The sequence below is a fragment of the Serpula lacrymans genome (assembly GCF_000218685.1).
Source record: "Serpula lacrymans var. lacrymans S7.9 unplaced genomic scaffold SERLAscaffold_5, whole genome shotgun sequence".
In the NCBI taxonomy this organism is placed as follows: domain Eukaryota; kingdom Fungi; phylum Basidiomycota; class Agaricomycetes; order Boletales; family Serpulaceae; genus Serpula; species Serpula lacrymans.
The window spans coordinates 2194311-2213035 of NW_006763294.1; the positions used below are offsets into that span (position 1 = coordinate 2194311).

General features: G+C 44.5%; 6 protein-coding genes across 6 annotated transcripts; 2 read left to right on the top strand and 4 right to left on the bottom strand.

Moving 5' to 3' along the window:
* Positions 1-329: 329 nt before the first annotated feature.
* Positions 330-2055, bottom strand: SERLADRAFT_436563 (uncharacterized protein; the record flags this gene model as incomplete). The annotated part of the gene is made up of 9 exons (XM_007316853.1): positions 330-394; positions 451-478; positions 536-623; positions 678-929; positions 975-1121; positions 1180-1208; positions 1264-1373; positions 1427-1556; positions 1612-2055. 9 exons carry the CDS (start codon positions 2053-2055, stop codon positions 330-332), a joined length of 1293 nt encoding a protein of 430 aa, XP_007316915.1.
* A 4769-nt stretch (positions 2056-6824) lies between these two features.
* SERLADRAFT_347709 (uncharacterized protein) lies at positions 6825-6989 on the bottom strand (the record flags this gene model as incomplete). Its single annotated transcript, XM_007316854.1, has 1 exon — positions 6825-6989. A coding segment is annotated over one exon (165 nt), but the record flags the coding sequence as incomplete, so codon positions are not given.
* A 1806-nt stretch (positions 6990-8795) lies between these two features.
* On the top strand, positions 8796-9867 carry SERLADRAFT_436564 (uncharacterized protein; the record flags this gene model as incomplete). Its single annotated transcript, XM_007316855.1, has 2 exons — positions 8796-8946; positions 8981-9867. The coding sequence occupies 2 exons, from the start codon at positions 8796-8798 to the stop codon at positions 9865-9867; spliced, it is 1038 nt and encodes a 345-aa protein (XP_007316917.1).
* A 3776-nt stretch (positions 9868-13643) lies between these two features.
* Positions 13644-14264, bottom strand: SERLADRAFT_436565 (uncharacterized protein; the record flags this gene model as incomplete). Its single annotated transcript, XM_007316856.1, has 1 exon — positions 13644-14264. The coding sequence occupies one exon, from the start codon at positions 14262-14264 to the stop codon at positions 13644-13646; it is 621 nt and encodes a 206-aa protein (XP_007316918.1).
* Positions 14265-14364: 100 nt separating this feature from the next.
* Positions 14365-14685, top strand: SERLADRAFT_436566 (uncharacterized protein; the record flags this gene model as incomplete). The annotated part of the gene is made up of 1 exon (XM_007316857.1): positions 14365-14685. The coding sequence occupies one exon, from the start codon at positions 14365-14367 to the stop codon at positions 14683-14685; it is 321 nt and encodes a 106-aa protein (XP_007316919.1).
* Positions 14686-17761: 3076 nt separating this feature from the next.
* Positions 17762-18058, bottom strand: SERLADRAFT_385803 (uncharacterized protein; the record flags this gene model as incomplete). Its single annotated transcript, XM_007316858.1, is given in 2 exon segments — positions 17762-17804; positions 17820-18058. Coding segments are annotated over 2 exon segments (215 nt in total), but the record flags the coding sequence as incomplete, so codon positions are not given.
* Between the last annotated feature and the right edge of the window lie 667 nt (positions 18059-18725).

The window sequence follows — 18725 nt, forward strand, 5'->3', positions numbered from 1 at the left end:
TCAGAGTCTCCGCACATAAGACTCACAGCAAGAAGAAATATAAGGACGTGCAAGGTTTTGGAAGGATAACAAGAGCGTGAACGAGATGACCAAGGATCCGGGGAGGCTGTACTGGCTGCCGCCCATAGCGAGGCCAATTTGACACTTGCCCCTTGAGGAACATCTGACGTTATTTATTATTGTCCTTATATCTTAGATCCGCTCCAAGCATCATCCTTATCCCCTTCCCCGCTTTTTCAAAAGGCTATTGTGTATTATACGCGGCCGTGTTTCTAACGACGTGCACCACTATTGTCAGAACATGCAGCACAACTCGGTAATATCTAACATCATAACTGAGCCTTCATACCAGTAGTTTTATACTTTCGTCTCAAAAAATCTGAAATATCTTGCGCTAGTCAAACACGCTGCGTCAGCTAGAAGCGCAAGGAGAAACACATAGGAAGGCACCTAGCTCCTGTGGTGATTCCTGTACGACCTATTTGTAGAAGCGCAGTGAACAATAAGATCCGCGACAATTATGCACAAAACATACAAGGTGTCCTGCAGAATGTATCACAATATTCGACGAGTTTGCAGGCCTTCGCCACACCCTAATTCTTGTCGCTTCTGGACTTTGCATACTGCTTAGAGGACATTAATAAACGAGTTCACCAAGTAGATTAGCCCCGACGTACCTCTTATCAGTCGGCCTCCCAGGAACAATCCATCTCAGCTCAATTTTCTTATCTAGCTTCTCGAGCAATTCCCATGTTTCATTCGAGGCCAGGTCGTTGGCAAAAGAGAGTGCCTCATGCATGCCAGACATCTTCAGCTTCACCTCGCCTTCTGGAGTATCCGTTAGTCCATAATCAACGTAAAGCTGTAAAACATCAGGATGCCAGGCGGCAAAAAGGGGGCTTGCTTTAAACGTCCGCAATGCCTCCTCACTACGGATACTCAATAAACTGTACTAGGTTAGGAGGGTAACTTACCGAGATGACCACCTGTCTCGTCTTTGAATAGCACCGATCACGTATGCACGAAAGTTGTCGCCACGGTATTGGTGTGACTGAACGATAACGGGATCTATGAGTATCATCGAAGAGAACAGAGCTGGAAATTTCAATGCTGCCATGACCCTATTCATGTAAACAAAACCGATGAGCATTAATGTCAAGTGCAATGAGGACAACCGACTCACGACGAGCAGCCTCCAAAAGAGTGGCCTACAACCACCAATGTGCGATGCGTGAAACCATCACGTGTGCGCGTCTCACTCACATCATTAGAAACACGAGGCAGATGAGTGGAAAGGACCGTATTGGAAACTGCGGAAGGGATATAGTTCAATAAAAAATTTGCTATATCCCGTGCATTGTCCATCCATTCGTCTACAGTACTGCCATTAGCCATTGGCACAGAAAGCTCAGAAATAGCATCGTACATATTCCACTGAGGCTACTGGCGTTCAGGAGCGCAGAATCGCCGTGTTGCACAGCTTCAAAAGACCAATCTTCATCTATCGGAGGTCCTTCCGAAGAGGAGAATAGACACCGTAGAGTTGTCTCCCATATCTATGTATACATATGAGGACACCATATACACGTGTCGTACTTGTCGATCACTTACTTCCTTGGGGAATCCATTCGCATGGGCAAGAAGCAAAGTGACGCCCTTTGATTTGTTGTCTGTGCTGTGTGTATTCTTCACGTAGCGATTGATACAGTTCCAGAGAACCTTCCGACTAGGTTCGCCTGGTAGCTGACCGCGTCCGAAGAGCTCCTGCCTCTCTGCTATCTCACCTCCCAATCGTTGGACATGGCGTTTACGTTCCTCTTTATCTGTATATTGAGAGGGTGCCTCTGGAATTGGGATATCTGGGACCACCCGTGGATATGCTGCTGGGATGATATGAGTGCTGAGTGTGTACAAGTCATGAAATGCCGGCGGTCGAGGCGATGAGGGTAGTTGAGGATACGCGAGAGATGCTGGGTGTTCATGCAGAGGATAAAATGGCCTGGGATGCACGGAAGTCCATTGAGGTGAGGGCTGGTATAGATATGTAGAGGTCATGCGAGCTAGTGGGTATGAATGATGGCGCCTCAGCCATGGCATGGCTTTAGTAGTCTCTTCATGTGAACCGGTTTTGAGTGAACGCCACGATCCGCCAGTGCTATCACAAGCTTCAAGCGGTGGGAAAATAATCCTTTGACAGTTGCGAGAAGTCGGTCTGTACTATGCCTGGACAGAAGTTGATGACGGTATGAGTTCATAATGTCCTTCCACAAGCTAAAACAACAAGCCCCACCAACCTAGATTCTACTGGCAGCAAGAATAAATATATATAAAGTGATCTGTCAAAAAATTGGGGTGAAACTGCACCTGCAGCGGTGGAGCCAGACCTGACACCATAAAGTTGAGGTCAGAGATGGTGATTTTGGAGGTAATGATGGGCAGATCTACCCCGATCCTGTGATTCCAAAAACCTCGGCTCAACTGCACCATAAACTCAAGGTATCTCCCCAGGATGCCAGGGACTTATCTGACTCTTTGGTGGGCTTCAACGTCTGGGGAAAGGAGGACAAGGATGCAGGCATGATGGCATTGTCGAACTGGCAGAAATAGGTTTTAGCATATATGGCCATGTCGCAGCCTTTTGCACCTTTGACGAGTTCCATATATGGTAGAACTGATTTCTTGCTACAATGCCTCGGAAATCACGCTCAAATATTCATCCAAACCCCGCACCCTCCGCTTCGGCAACTGCCTTAGTTGTCATTTGATGACCCGTGCAAGAACCGTGCCCACATGAGGGATTGTTCGATGGGTCTGATTAGATCCAGGCACAAATTACAGCAAGCATGTTGTAATGTCTACAGGTGGGTGGGTCTCTGCCGACCATTGTTCGGCATGCCCCACCGAGGGGCTGCAAGCCGGGCAAAAACAATTTATTATATTCAAAATTCAGTATAGTATTTTAGTAATTTAGATAGTGTTACAATCACACTAAGGTTCAACGGACTTGCTATCTCTCGTAAATGCTCTAACTGTCAATAGCTAGTTTCAAAATTTTTTGAGATGCACAGTTGTGAGGGATGTCCTTCCAAAAAGCCCAGTGGTGGACCCAGTATGATGACATAGACTTGTAAAAATTTCAACCTGCTGAAATATATAAATGATTTATGCTTAACCTCAAGAGCTTCCAATACCCACACATCAATCTCTGCAGCATGAACAACTTGGATCTGAGCCCTATCAATACTGGTCGAGTTTCTGCCTTCAGTCTAGCTGTTACAAACCTCCATGCGACCTGTGCCTGCATCGGATTCTTGCACTTTCCTGCCGATGATAAGCGTGTATGGCACCATTCTGGGGAAGAGAAGTTGGTGTAACAACCAAGAGTTATTTACTCTGGCACACACTATGAAGAAGATGATGGGGAGTGGTTACCCCTTTGGCTGCAGTGAGTTAGTTGTGCTAGACAACAGGAGGACTCGCTGAGTCCTTCCCCATGTATTGCTCTTTGTATATATACCAAAATACATGAGGTACTGTACAGCTGTAAATAAAGTTCAAAGTCCGATGTCTAGCATGTGACCGGTCACATGATGAGTCTAGACACTGGTCAGGTGATATGTCACATGACTGGTCATGTGACTATGAAAAGTTGAAAATGTAAAGTGAAGTAAATGGTCACATGACTGGTCATGTGACTTGGAAAATAAAAGTAGAAGTACAAAAGTGAAGCGTAAGTAGATGCTGGTATGTCAATTGTAACAGTTGGTCTTCCACTAGCTGCCAGAGATTCTAGAGGTAATATGGGAGCTAGCTCATGCAAGGCATTACTGGATATAATGAGGTAGATTCATGATGCAGAACTATGCTACATACATGCGGTATATATACTGTTAGTCTACTTCAGGGGAGGCTCGTAGATAAGTTAAGAGGAAACGGGTGAATACAAAAAAGGTAACATAATGAGCCAATAGTGATAAAGGCTGTTGGTCATGAGGTGTCCATGAGGTATGATATAAATAGATACCAATGGCAATAAGGGCTTATAGTCATATGATGAGCTATAAGGAGAATCCTAGGAGAAATGGCTAAAGATAGATCAGAGGGTGGTCGGATGATCTAGTAGAAGCGCAGATAGGAGAATCCTTGGAGAATAGCTAAAGATAGCTGATAAGACGATAGTGTCCAATAGGATAGGAGGTCTAAAGATAGAATGTCTGTGTGGCAATGCAAGGTAAGATAAGATAAAGGTAAAAGATAAGAAAAGATAAGATGAAAGAAAAGAAAAGAAATAAAAGGTGTAGATAAAATTGTAACACCAGCTGTGTTACAACTAACGTACCAGTACCTACTTACACTTTACTTTTTCATACTTTTACTTTTATCTTTCCAAGTCACATGACCAGTCATGTGACCATTTACTTTACTTTACATTTTCGACTTTTAATAGTCACATGACCAAGTCATGTGACACAACACCTGACCAGTGTCTAGACTTAGCATGTGACCGGTCACATGCTAGACATCAGACTTTAAACTTTATTTACAACTGTACAGTACCTCATGTATTTTAGTATATATATCCTGTTGTCTACCAACTTGTTGAAACCTAATGGGTAACCACTCCCACCTCTTCCTCTACTTCTGAGTGTTGTTTTTGTTGTGCTCCAGTGCCCCAAGACTGTGACTTGTTGGTGTTGTCACAAGCTGACCCATATGGGTTCCTTCCTCTTATGTGCCGCATTTGTCAGTATGCCTCAAAAGGTATTATTCTGAAATATAATCAAGCGGAACGGAAACTTTAAGTATGGCACTGGTAAGTCAATATTTTTACTATGATACAATTTAAATAATTATCTTGAATCAGGCCTATGAGTGAAACAGAAGAACGGGTGGTCCCATCTGCTCTTGAAGATCACCAAAAAACCCATCATATTCAGGCACCAGTCTGCGTTTGTGCATTGCAAGACTCTGATAACAGGACTTTCACTGAGGCTGCAATTTTTCAAGTCACATTTGGCTGATTTTCTGGTGAATATGTTGCAACATGTGCTCAAAAATGGTGCAAGTATTGAAGTGAGCATTTTTCTTGAAATATATATATATAACATTAATATTGAGGTGTTAACTGATTGATTCCAGTTTTCATAGAGCATCTTTACAGTAAGATTGGTATGCCTCTCAAGGTATACCCACAATGTGGTATAGTTACTGTCATTACTGCTCTGACTGGCTTTCAGCACCCGATGAAGTATTGCCTAGGCCCATACTCTATGCAGATACTGCAGAAGGCCCTCCAACTCAACCCAATACTCCAAGCTTAAGTGTGCTTTCAAGTCCCTCTCTATGTGGAGCAAGACACCTACATTAAGATTTCAATTTACTGGATTTTCAACATGTTGTTAAAAGGAGACAGGTTAGTGACTTTTTCATGCTGATAAAGTTAGACACTCTTGATGCTGGAGGCCTCACTGCTGAGGAACTTAAGTGTATTTTGGTGCAGTGTGAATGTAGTTTGCTCATGACTCGGTGGGTTTTTGATCACCACACTTGTACAATTGATCTTACTTCAGAGCAAGAAGTTATTGATCTGTCCTATTCCCTAAGGTACATCTATTCTTCATCCATTGTCTTCACTACAGCTACACTTACCATATGCTGCTTGGGACATACTTGTTCCAGATTGGAACTACTCCTCTCCCTCCCTCATTTGACCAGGTGGTCCACTACAACCAGACTATTGGTAAAGCCATGGAACTGTTGGATTTGGACTAGGTGGTGGACCAGTGGCTCCAATTTCTTTTTTTCAGCAGAACATTCATTTGCAGTGCGATTATTTTTGATTTTTGAATCATTTTTATGGACACATATTTTTTCAAAATGCCTAACTAACAACAAACAAACTGTGTTGATACTGAAGTTATTTTTGCCGTGCTTTTTTTACTGCATCTTCCCATGACATCATGATTTCCTTGCTCTTTTTCTGCTATTGGACTTTATTTTATGGCTATACAAACCTGTTACATTACTTACACAGCATTCATTGTTTTATCTCTTTCTTTTCCTTATTTTGACAATCTTATCCTGTACTACCTAAGTACTGTATGATTTGTCAGCATACATTCCTTCCTTCATGTTCTTTCTCATTCTTTTGCATAGCTATACTATGCATAGCCTACCTTTCTTTTACTATATAAACCCCTGTATTTAACATTGTAAAAAAAACAAGAAATTCAATCCAGACTTCTTCTCTAATCTCAAGTTCACTACTCTCTGCTACTTGTGATCCAGTGTGGTCACAACACTTTCCACTGCTACCACTGCTACCACTGTTAACTGCTGTCATTATCACTCATCACTTCCAAAGTCATTGTTATTCCTTTCAATTAAAGTCCTTCTGAGCTCTACAGTCTGTGCGTCAGGAGCCTACTATCACTGAGAACCTTATCACCTTGTCACCTTGTCGTTCTCAAATCTACCTTGTGCTACAATTAGCAAGGTAGTGCTCGTTCATACTTGTCATAGAGCCCCTATCTTCTATAATCCAACTATCCCTCCTCCTCAAAACCCACACCCATACATCTCTGGGTTTTACTTTAAAGGATCATTATATGTACCACCTCATGAACAACCAAACCACTCCACTGCTCTAGAAGGCAAAGCCCATACACAAGTTCCATGGAATCTGGGAGGATTGTGTGTTAGTTTGTTTTGTGTGTGGTTTTTTAACAGCAATTCTCATCATCAACAGCACCAGAGTATTCAAACTTTGGTTATAACAGTGTTGGAGAATTTGCAAGACATTTTGATCCATAGGCCATTGGTGTCTATACCAGTTTACAGTTTTTCATTCCAGTTAACTCCAAGACCATGTCAATGTATTGGGGTTGCAAGAGGGAAATTGTTTTGTTTAAATGATCACATTGGATTTCTATTCTGAGGAAGTACTTTGTTTCTCCAAGGTCCTGCATTTTGCACATGGATCCAAGTTTGGCTTTTGTGATATCTATGAATTTTGAGATGAAGCTTCTATGAGGAAGTTATTTACATAAACAACAACAAAACATATTTTTTAGTTGTTCCAGAATACATAAAGACATGTTTCTGCATTTAGTCTTGTGAAACCAAGCTCCTAGAGCTTGCAATCAAAGGTTTTGTTCCATGTACAACTAGTTTCTTTTAATCCAGAGATGGATCTTTTCAACCTCTAACAGTCTGTGAGGCAATGTCAAACTATAACAAAACAAAACCTATCTCCAACTGCACTTGCAGGGAGTAAGAGGTATGATAAGTCTCAAGATTAATAGATGCTAGAGATGAGGAGTAAAATGGGAATTCCAAGTAACAAAAAGCTAAAGAATTATACATGAATATGTAGGGTTTTTATAATTACATAACTGCCTATCTCTCCAGACCAAAAGAGGAATAAAAAAAAGTGGTCTGAAGATGGGACTGACCAATATGAAAAAAATAACTATTGTATGACTTCAGAGATTAATAAGCAGGTGAAAAAATGTGCTAATAATAGGTTTGTCAGGTATATTCAGGAACTGTATCCTCATGATGAGGTACAATCCTGACTAAAGCCTCTATTAATATATTAAGGCACTAATGGGCCTTGGAGTTAGTTAGCAAGATCTCAGCCACTAGCCTTTACCCATTGTATTGGCTGGCTGGAAGTACTACCCATTCTCTGATCTGTGATATGAAGTGGTATTGATGATTAAGAAAACCTATTAGGGCAATGAGAAGGAGAATAGCAAATGACACCTCCAGCCCTAAGGCCAAAAGTATAACAGGAAAGGTGTTTGAAAACCAGGACATAAAAATGAAGAAGTAAGGAAAAGTAAATGGTCCTTACACAGTCCAGATTGTTACGATAACACAATTTTTGGACCTTTCCTTTGATTTTCATTCTCCGCTTTAACCTTTTACTGTAGTTTTCACACTCCATGCCATGCAGCACTTTCCCTTTGTTCAAACACCACTTTCTCGTGCTGCGCTGCCTTTCTTCTTATTTTAGATACAACTCTCTCACACAGTGGAGCTGGTCATACGGGCTAGGCCCTATGACATCATCAGCCACTGCCTCTAACAACTGTATAGTACATACGTACAAACCAACCTGTAACAGTATATAAACCCCAATAGATCAAGGAGACTCCTCAGCGAGTCCTCCTGTTGTATCCTCACAACTAACTTGTTGAAGTCTCAAGGGTAACCGATCCCATATCATTCTCCTTATAGTGTGTTCTAGTTGTGCGCCAGAGTAACAAACTCTTGGTTGTTACATCAGGACTCGCTCTTTTTACTCTCTCACACATTGTGCAAACCCAGATCCCAGGGTTAAGGGAATATAATTGTTGTTTGGGAATATCCCGCATAGCAGATAGGTGCGCTCTTCGCAACGGCCTTGTAGTGCTTTGGGAGAAGAAACAATAATTATTGATATGCGGCCCCCAGCGTTAAGGGGAGTACTTTAGCTCAGCAATAGTGTGGAACTATTGTTGATTAGAAATTATATACAACTTCTTCTTTGTTTTCCTCTGACCAGGCCGGGCGCTTGCCTCCGCCAGTTGGAGAAGGGCTGACAGCTTAACAAGCGGGCCACCCCCTGACAACCGTTCGGACCAGGGTTTCAATACAAATACCTTTTATATACAAATATCAAATACAATAGTGTGGGTAGTTGGAGATTGATATCCGATACTCAGCTGGGAAGACATTGATCTGCAGATAGCAAGCGGGGACCCCCAGTGACCTTTTTTTTACTTTACTTTACAAGAGAACAAGTTGACATGTCGTTGCAAAGTCAACAACCTGACGTCAATACTCTGTTGCACAACATGCGTGCACAGATCTTGGCATTGACCACACAACTTGCTGAGCTGCAGGCGAACCCCGCCGCAGCAACCCCCTCGGTCGGGAAAAAGTTCACAAAGAAAGAAAGTTGAAGTCATCGCTGACCCTGGCGCCTTCGAAGGAGAAAGATCACGATTCGCCAAACGGTGGATCAAACTCCAGATTTGGGTCAAGGCAAACTGGGATGCGTTTGCCAACGACTTCGAGGTAGCTACTGCGGTGCTATCTCGGCTAAAAGGACCTGTGGCGGGTCAATACGCCCAAGTTAGATTACAGGAGTGCTACACCGCGGGTGTGTGGCCTACCTGGGATGATCTCAAGATAGAGATTGAAAAATACTTCAAACCACAAGCTGAGCGCAACTGGGCGCATCAGCAAATCTGTTCCTCCAAACAAGGAAATATGAGGACTGACGACTTTGTAACCCAGTTCCTGGCTCTCTCCATCCAAGGGGGCTTAGGAAATGAGCATGCAGTAGAGCTGCTAGAACAAAATGTAAACCCTCATATTGCAGAACAACTCTATCTGCAAGATATGAGAAGCGACAACCTCTCCCAAGCAGTGGAGGAGGTTCGGAAAATAGGTAGGGCCATAGAGCTCTACAAGATGCACCAAGGTGGCGGGTCCACCACTAAAAATAACTTTTCCCAGAGGAGCCCTGGGTCATCAAACCAAAAATCACATCATTCTCATGGGTTTCAGCCTTTTGGATTGCAACCAGGTTGGGGTGCACCAATGGATATTGGTGCGGTCCAAGGCAGACAGAAGCACAGATTCACCTGCTTCAGCTGTGGGCAGGAGGGGCACATGGCCCAAGATTGCATAAACGGAGCGTGGGCCGCTCAACAAAAAAATAACCAAGGGCGCCAGGCGCGCCAACTAGAAGCGGAGAAACCGGACGATCAGCTCCAGACTCTGGCCGGTCGTTCATACGACAAGATCCGGGCCTTCTTTTACGACCAGCAGGTCGCTGAAATGAAGACTCAGGGAAAAGAGTTTGGAGCTTAGGTCACTTTGGTACCTTAGCTCCACAAAACAATGAAGTAAACCACAACAAAGTGGCCCCTGCTCCGGGGTGTTGCATGAGCAATAACGGAAAGAAGGGGATGGCTCCCCAGATTGTAAATAAATTTTTGAACTTATTATCTGAAGTATGTACATGTATGCGTAGTTGTGACTGTGGATTTAACCTGGACACATCCAACTATATAGCTGCTTTGAGCGCTGATTCAGTGGGTCAGGATAATAAAGGAGTTAGTACTAGAAATACGTACAAAACCACCGCTGTACCAGCATCTCCTTTGGAGCATGGCCCCGGCGAGACAAACAATAGGGTGCTTGATTCTGGTAAAAATAAAATAGAAAAACATGTAGCTTTTGATATTTCTTCTTCTTTGGAGCCACCCTTTCCTGAAATCCCAAAGCATGTGTTGATGCGCACGTACTTATTCCAAAAGGAGATCCATTTAGACGTTGGTGTGGAAAACCATGCCTGGTGTCATGCACCAAAGTTGATTGGTAGCATGGACAGGTGTCAATAATGAAGCAAATATTCAAAAAGACTCGCTTTTGCGCCACACAGGCACAGTGCCACGTGGAATAGTAATCAATATTGCCTTTTTCGAACTTGTGGCTGATCAGCATCACCTCTATTAGGCAATCCAGTCACGCTCACCTTTGCTTTTCCATTCGGTACTTTCTGCATTTCGGCATTTCGGCAAATTTTCGCGTCGCCACTGGCTACACATTGCATTGTGCCCTCGCTTTTGTCGTTTCCCTTACTCCCTTCCTTTGCCTAGCCCCACCATGGGCCCCTTCCTCTCCTTTTTATTCTCACCTGACAGTTGTTTCTGGATCCCCATTCTAATCCACTTTTTCTTCACCTCCACCCTCCTCCTCCTCCTCATCTTATTTGCACCCCCACCATTTCTGATGTCACCACTTCCTATCCGCTTCCGTCGCCAATCCGTTGACTACCACGTGCCACTGCTGATATCAGCAAAGCCCCGGCGGCCGGTCCAAATAGGGCAACAGGTCCATCTTCATGACGTCGATCTGCCATCATATACTATCAAAACATCGGTCGCTCGTCTTGCCTGGTTGGAGCGTGGGTGGGTAGTTTTTGAGCTGGAGAAGGTTCATCCCCTTGCGTCGCCCATGTTCATTGCTGTCCCATTCACTTGGGTACACTTATCTTTTGTCCATCATCTTCACTACAGCTACAGCTACCACACCCTGCCTGGGACTCACTAGTTCCAAATTGGAACTACTCCTCTCCCTCCCTTGTTTGATCAGGTGGTCCAACACAACCAGTCCATTGGTAAGGCCATGGAACTGTCGGATTTGGACTAGGTGGTGGACCGGTGGCTCCAGTTTCTTTTTTTTCAGCAGAACATTCATGTACAGTGCAATTATTTTTGATTTTTGAATCATTTTTATGGACACATATTTTTTTAGAATGCCTGACTGACAATAAAGGAACTGTGTTGATACTGATATTTTTTTGCCTTGCCCTTTTTTTACTGCATCTTCCCATGACATCATGATTTTCTTGCTCTCTTTCTGCTATTGGACTTTACTTTATGGCTGTACAAACCTGTGACATTACTTACACAGCATTCATTGTTCTATCCCTTTCTTTTCCTTTTTTTGAAAATCTTATCTTGTACTACCTACGCAGGATTCATCAGCGTACATTCCTTCCTTCATGTTCTTTCTCATTCTTTTTGCACAGCTATACTGTGCATAGCCTACTTTTCTTTTACTATATAAACCCCTGTATTTTACCTTGTAAAAAAACAACAAGAACTCCAATCCAGACTTCTTCTCTACTCTCAAGTTCACTACTCTGCTACTTGTGATCCAGTGTGGTCACAACACTTCCCACTTCTACCACTGTTAACTGCTGTCATCGTCACTCGTCACTTTTTGAAAGTGATTGTCATCCCCTTCGATTAGAGTCCTTCTGAGCACTACAGTTTGTGCGTCAGGAGCCTGCTATCACTGGGAACCTCGTTATCTCATCATTCTCAAACCTACCTTGTGCTACAATTAGCAAGGTAGTGCTCATCTATACTCGTCAATAAGCCCCTATCTTTCTATATTCCAACTATCCCTCCTCCTCAAAACCCACACCCATACATCTCTGGGTTTTACTTTGAAGGACCCTTATACATACCACCCCACGAACAACCAGAGCACTCCACTGTTCTAGGAGGCAAAGCCCATAAACAAGTTCCGTGGAACCTGGGAGGATTGTGTGTTAGTTTGTTTTTGTGTGTGGTTTTCTAACAGCAGTTCTCATTATTGACACCGGCAAGCCGGGAAAATACCGCTTGATCCAGAACCTATCATTTCCTCACAAACCGGCAGCAGGCACCACCTTTGTCAATTCTTACATAGATTCAGATAAATTTCTTTCCACATGGTCAACATTTTCGATATTTTCCCTCTTAATCGTGTGTCTCCCACCAGGGACTCAAGCAGCTGTTTGCAATGTTGCAGAAGCTTACCAAACCATCCCCATCACACCCTCCCAGTGGCCAGGCCTCGTTGTTCGTCTGGCAGGCGAAGATTCATTCGCAATTCACACATCAGCGTGTTTCGGCCCCACTTTTTCCGTAGGCATCTACGGTATTATAGGAGATGCCAGGACCAATATTTTCCGTTCCAAAGGAATCAGCCCAATCTCTAAGTGGGTCAACGACCATGTATTCATACGTGTGCCTGTATCTTACCTAGAATCTTACAATATATTGTGTTCTTCTTGGAAAGAAGCCATAGTGAGTAAAGGAGGCCGCATACAGAATGAAGGACAATTCTTGTACTTTGGGAACACTCATGCTAACAGAAAAACAGAAGAATTTGACGAAGACATGTGTTTTTGTTCAATTGAGAACTTCTGGGAAGTGTCTAGCCACTTGCTGAGAGCTAACAGGGACAGAACTAGAGTCCAGTATGAGTAACTATATTATCAGAGAGTACAGAATGTGTACAGTACCTAGAGTCCAGTATGAGTAACTAAAGAATAGGAATACTGGACTCTGCAATACTAGTCCGAAGTTTTGTAAACAAAGGTAAACAAATCAGCCACAAAGGCGAAATTATAGAATGCTCAGTGAATACTGAACAATACAGCAAAAAGAATAAAGAGGAAAGAGATTTAGAAAGAAGGGAAAATAGATAACACAACTAGGTGCAGAATCACCAAAACTAACAGTTTTCATCTCAGAGATCTTTCTGACGCTTCCCCCTGTGCAGATGACGACAAAGTCTTTGCATATAACTTACAAGACATTGACGCCATCTCATCTCAACTAGGCATTCCATGGGAATGTTCAAAAGACCTACCCTTTGCTGATGAATTCCCATTCATCAGTTTCATGTGGTCCATCAGTCGTTGCACAGTATCAATCCCACCCAAAAAATGCAAAAAATATTGTGACGCCATCAATTTCTGGCTATCCTCCACCCAACACACACTTGAAGAGGCCCAATCACTATTGGGCAAACTTCAACATGCGGTGTTAGTGATCCCCACCGGCTGAGCTTACCTAACTAGTCTTGAAGCCTTCACTGGAATCTTCCATAGCGAACCTTTTAAACCCCGCACTCCCCCACGAGACATTCTTAACGATGTTCACCGGTGGAAAGAAAGACTTACAGCTGAGTCCCCCTGGCGCTACATCCCATTTCCCCAGCCAATTCTAGATGTTAATATATTCTTTGATGCAAGCTCGGGAACTGGCCTCGGGATCGTTATCGGACACCATTGGAGAGCTTGGTTACTCAAGAAAAACTGGCAAATACCAGGTAGAGATATTGGATGGGCGGAAGCCGTTGCCTTTGAATTGGCTGTTTGATCCACACTCCCGGTCCTCCCTTGACGCACTCATATTCTCATCCGCAGCGACAACAAGGGTGTCATCCAAGCCTGGCCCAAAGGCAGGAGTAGGAACAAACAAACCAATAGAGTATTCCGCAGGATTAGCAAGTTTGCAGAGCCGTACCAATGTGTCATCCACATGGAATACGTCAACACTCACATCAATCCTGCAGACCCGCCTTCCAGAGGATTGTACCTGGCTTGCGAGCTCACTCTCCCTAGATTCAGCATTCCCGACGAGATCAATCAAGTCATCTATGAACCACATGACATCAGCAGCACTGGCTTTTTCCCTCCAAAGCTTAGAAGCACCATCCGCGACCACAATGTCTTTTTCCCTGACCCTTTCCAGAGCAGACTCATGTAATAGCAACACCCGAGCGCTCCCAGACAGTTCCCGCCCTTTCAGCCCTTGCTTCCTACCATTAAACCCGCCCAATCCACCGAACACTACAAACCTCCACGCATCCCATCGCCCCAATTGCCTCGCAAAAGACTGCCTCACTGCTTGGACCCCCATTACTACCCGCCCTCATCCTAATGCGCCTTCACACTGTTTCATCACCCGCTAAGACTTTGAACGCATCACTTCGGTAATAGTCAACGCATGGTCATCTTCCATGCGCAAAACTTATGGCTCAGGACTTCTCATTTTCCACACATTCTGCAATTCACAAAACATCGCAGAGGCAGACTGGGCGCCTGCTCATTCAGATCTTGTCGCATCCTTTATTGCCGCGCTTGCAGGCCAGTATTCCAACAAGACAATTTGGAACTATATCTACGGAATCCGGGCTTGGCATATACTGCATGGCCTGGAATGGCGCATGAATGAACCAGAAATTCTTGCACCATATATTCAAGACAAGCCAGCTTTACATGCGGCTTTCATTCACTTTACGTCCCGGAAAGAGGCGCCAGCAGTTTTTCAACCTTCTTAGTATGGTGAGCACATTGTTGCGCCTCCTATTTTTGCGGGTTAGTGATGCTCTTGCATTGTCGCTCCTACCTACCCTGGGTATGCAGCTCGCTAACCATCAAAACATAGGTCCCCCATTCTTTTTCTTTTCTCTCCCCGTTCTGCCTAGGGAGGGCAGCATGTTACGATCTCTATTGGACATTTAAGGACTACTCATTTCTTTTTACTCATCGGTTATACCATCGGACCAATGACTCATTTCCTTCACGTACACTTCCGTTCCTCTTGCATTCACAGTACCTATTATAGTACTTAGTCCTCAACGGACGGACCTGCCCTAGATAGGGCCTAACTCCTATCACCGATTCCTTTCCATTATAAATACCATGTAACAGCAGTAGTATTCTCCAATACGATTCTACGCAGTTTATGCTTACAAAGCTAGACTCCTAAGATCAAGACTTCTATTCAGAAGAAGACCAACCCCCGACTCCTCGAAACCGTCAAAGATTGCTGCAGACGCCAGCAAACACGCCACAGGAGCTGTACTAATGCAACCCGATGACCAAGGACAATGGCATCCATGTGCATTTTTCTCCAAAACTCTATCCCCCGCTGAAAAGAACTACCAGATCTACAACAAAGAGTTATTAGCGGTAATGAGAGCTTTGAAAGAGTGGAAACACTTACTTTTGGGAAGCCCCCACACGATCCAAATCCTGACAGATCACAAGAACCTGACGTACTGGCAAGAAGCCAGGAAACTGACACCGCGACAAAGAAGATGGCAGCTGGAACTGTCACAATACAATTACACCTTGGAACACGTACCAGGAACCCACATGGTGGTACCCAACGCACTCTCAAGAAGACCTGATTTATACGTCGAAACAGAAGGAGACGACGATGACACGCCAATGATACCCACGTCAGCGTTCCTGTATCACACACGAACGATTAAAAACATAGTTGAGCAAGCCATGCTCACAAACAATAATTATCCAGGAAGAACGAAGAAAGACGATTGGAGAAAAGAAGAAGGACAGTTCTTTTATCAGAATAAATTACTGATTGACAAAGCAGAAGAACAAAAGACGATCATCAAAGATCATCACAATTCCCTGTCCGCAGGACACCCAGGAAGGCTCAAAACCTACCAGTTGATCAAAAAGGCCTATTGGTGGCCAGGAATGATGAAACGGAAGAATACGTGAAAGGATGCGCAACTTGTCAACAAGCGAAAGTAAGCACGCATCCCACCACCGTACCATTAATCCCAAACCAAACCCCAAAAACCGCAGGACCAATGAAGTACCTATCCGTAGACTTCATAACTGATTTACCAGAATCTTCAGGATACGACAGTATAATGGTCGTGGTAGACCAAGGACTTAGTAAGGGGGTAATCCTCTCACCTTGTCATAAAACCATCGACGCACTTGAAACCGCACGAATCTTTCACGATTCCATCTTCAAATGATTCGGATTGCACGATAAACTCATATCCGACAGGGGACCACAGTTCGCCTCTGAAGTATCCAAAGAACTCCACAAACTCCTGAACATTGAAACCGCACTCTCCTCTGCGTACCATCCCCAGATGGATGGACAAACAGAACGATCCAATCAAGAACTGGAGATCTACCTCCGCATATTTTGCCAGAACCAACCACACAGCTGGGCAAAATGCCTTACTACCACCGAATTCTGTCACAACCAAAGACCACACTCCACAAACAACCAATCACCATTCTACCTCCTCATGGGATATGAACCCCGAGGAATCCCGACTAAACACAGATCCACAAATATCCCATCAGTGGAAAAACGATTATCCGAACTACTTAGGGCAAGGGAAAACGCCCTAAAAGCACATGAACTTGCGAGAAGCAAGATGATGAAACGAAACAATGGAAAGTTCACGCGATTCTCCGAAGGACAAAAGGTGTGGTTAGAGAACACCAACCTGCGAGAAAAAGCCACCGAATACAAGAAGTTCAACATGAAACGCATCGGACCTTTCCGCATCCAAGAAAAGATTTCCCCGGTGAACTACCGACTATTACTGCCTCCCCATTGGAAGATACACAATGTTTTCCACGCATCCCTTCTCACGCCGTATACGGAAACCAACACTCACGGCCCGAACTTTATCCGACCACCACCTGACCTGGTCAACGAAGAAGAGGAATACGAAGTAGAAAGTATTCTTAGACACAAACCCTGGAAATGCGGGCGCCGCTACCTGATTAAATGGCGCCATTACCCTCATTCCAAAAACTCATGGGAACCGGAAGAACATTTAACCAATGCTGCGGAGATATTGGAAGCCTATAAGAAGGACCACAAGCTGCGTGGAAGAGACAATCACCCCACTACCAACAATCCTCTGTCTCTCAACACAAAACATGTCTACTTCTAACTCCACCGGCTTCCCTATCACCACCTACTCAATACCCGGCGACGCCAACTTGCTAGCCGACGAATGAGTGTCTTTTGCCTGTGGGCAACGACACAACCAAGCCGACGTCACTGACGCCATAGAATTAATGTCAGCAAAAAACGCCTATACCTATCTCTTTTACGAGACCGAAAAACGCTGCCCCCATGCGTACCACACTCTTTCTTCCATGCATACCTTCCTTGCCATAGACCTCATAGCTGACAAACTCCTAAAAGCCATAGACTCAATACATTCGTTGGAAAACGAGCATTCGTGGCTCAACAGTCAGGACTTGAGTATCTGTCGGGCACTCCGGATGGAAAAGTTAGTTTTGGAATCTTTGGAACGACACTTGAGGATGAGCTCCTCGAATGGGCAGATGGACTCGGCAAAGGAATGTTTGGAATCAGGCGGGAGGACATTGCTAAACGAAGCTTGCACGTGGATAGAGCGAGACGGTTGTACGAGTACTCCTCCACCCGGTTTGTCCCTCCGGTCCCTGTCGCACCCAGACCAGACCAGTGTTACCCCGGAGTGCACTTACCACATCATCACCCGTCGACCTACGCCCATCCCGTCGGGGGAAAAATATATTCCCACTGTCCCAACCAGCCCGATCTCACAAGAGTCGAGCCACTCCAGTCCCCGTTCCATTGGGTCGAACCCAAAACCACTGTCTCCCCCATCATCTCCACCTCGACCAGTACCAAACGCCCAAACCCGTCGCCTGACGAACCGACGAGGAGCCCGACGCGGCCGGCAAGAGATGATACTCCAGATCCCCGCCGCCAGAACTCCATCAAAACGGCAGTCTCGTATGTCGAAGGGACAGAAAGACAGTCCGCCTGGCGCAATGCACAGGCCTGAGACTGACTCTCCCTCTAACCCAATCAATGTAGATGACGACGCAGCCATGATCGATCAGTTGTACGCAGGAACGTACGACCTGGGAGATGACAATCCAACCACTCCCCAATCCGACACCTCATCCAACACCCGACGAAGATACCATGAAGGTGTTCGTAACAACGCTCCATACTGCCAAAACTGCGGTTGGAGCGATCATCGCACATACTATTGCAAAGCCTACTATTGCCCCGACTGTGACCGTTGTGCACCGGGACATAGTTTCAATTGGTGCCCCATCCGTAGGGAAGACGAGGATAGGATTCTGATGGAAGGATTACATGGAGATGTCAGCTAGGACGACAGTTACAATATGGACGGCGAAGGTACCAAATTTTGGTGAAACTCGGAGCAAGTAAGGGGGTAATGTTACAATCTCTATTGGACATTTAAGGACTACTCATTTCTTTTTACTCATTGGTTATACCATCGGACCAATGACTCATTTCCTTCACGTACACTTCCGTTCCTCTCGCATTCACAGTACCTATTATAGTACTTAGTCCTCAATGGACGGACCTGCCCTAGATAGGACCTAACTCCTATCACCGATTCCTTTCCATTATAATTACCATGTAACAGCAGTAGTATTCTCCGATACGATTCTACGCAGTTTATGCTTACAAAGCTAGACTCCTAAGATCAAGACTTCTATTCAGAAGAAGACCAACTCCCGTTGGAAAACCTCCACTCAGAACTACGTTCTTGAACTT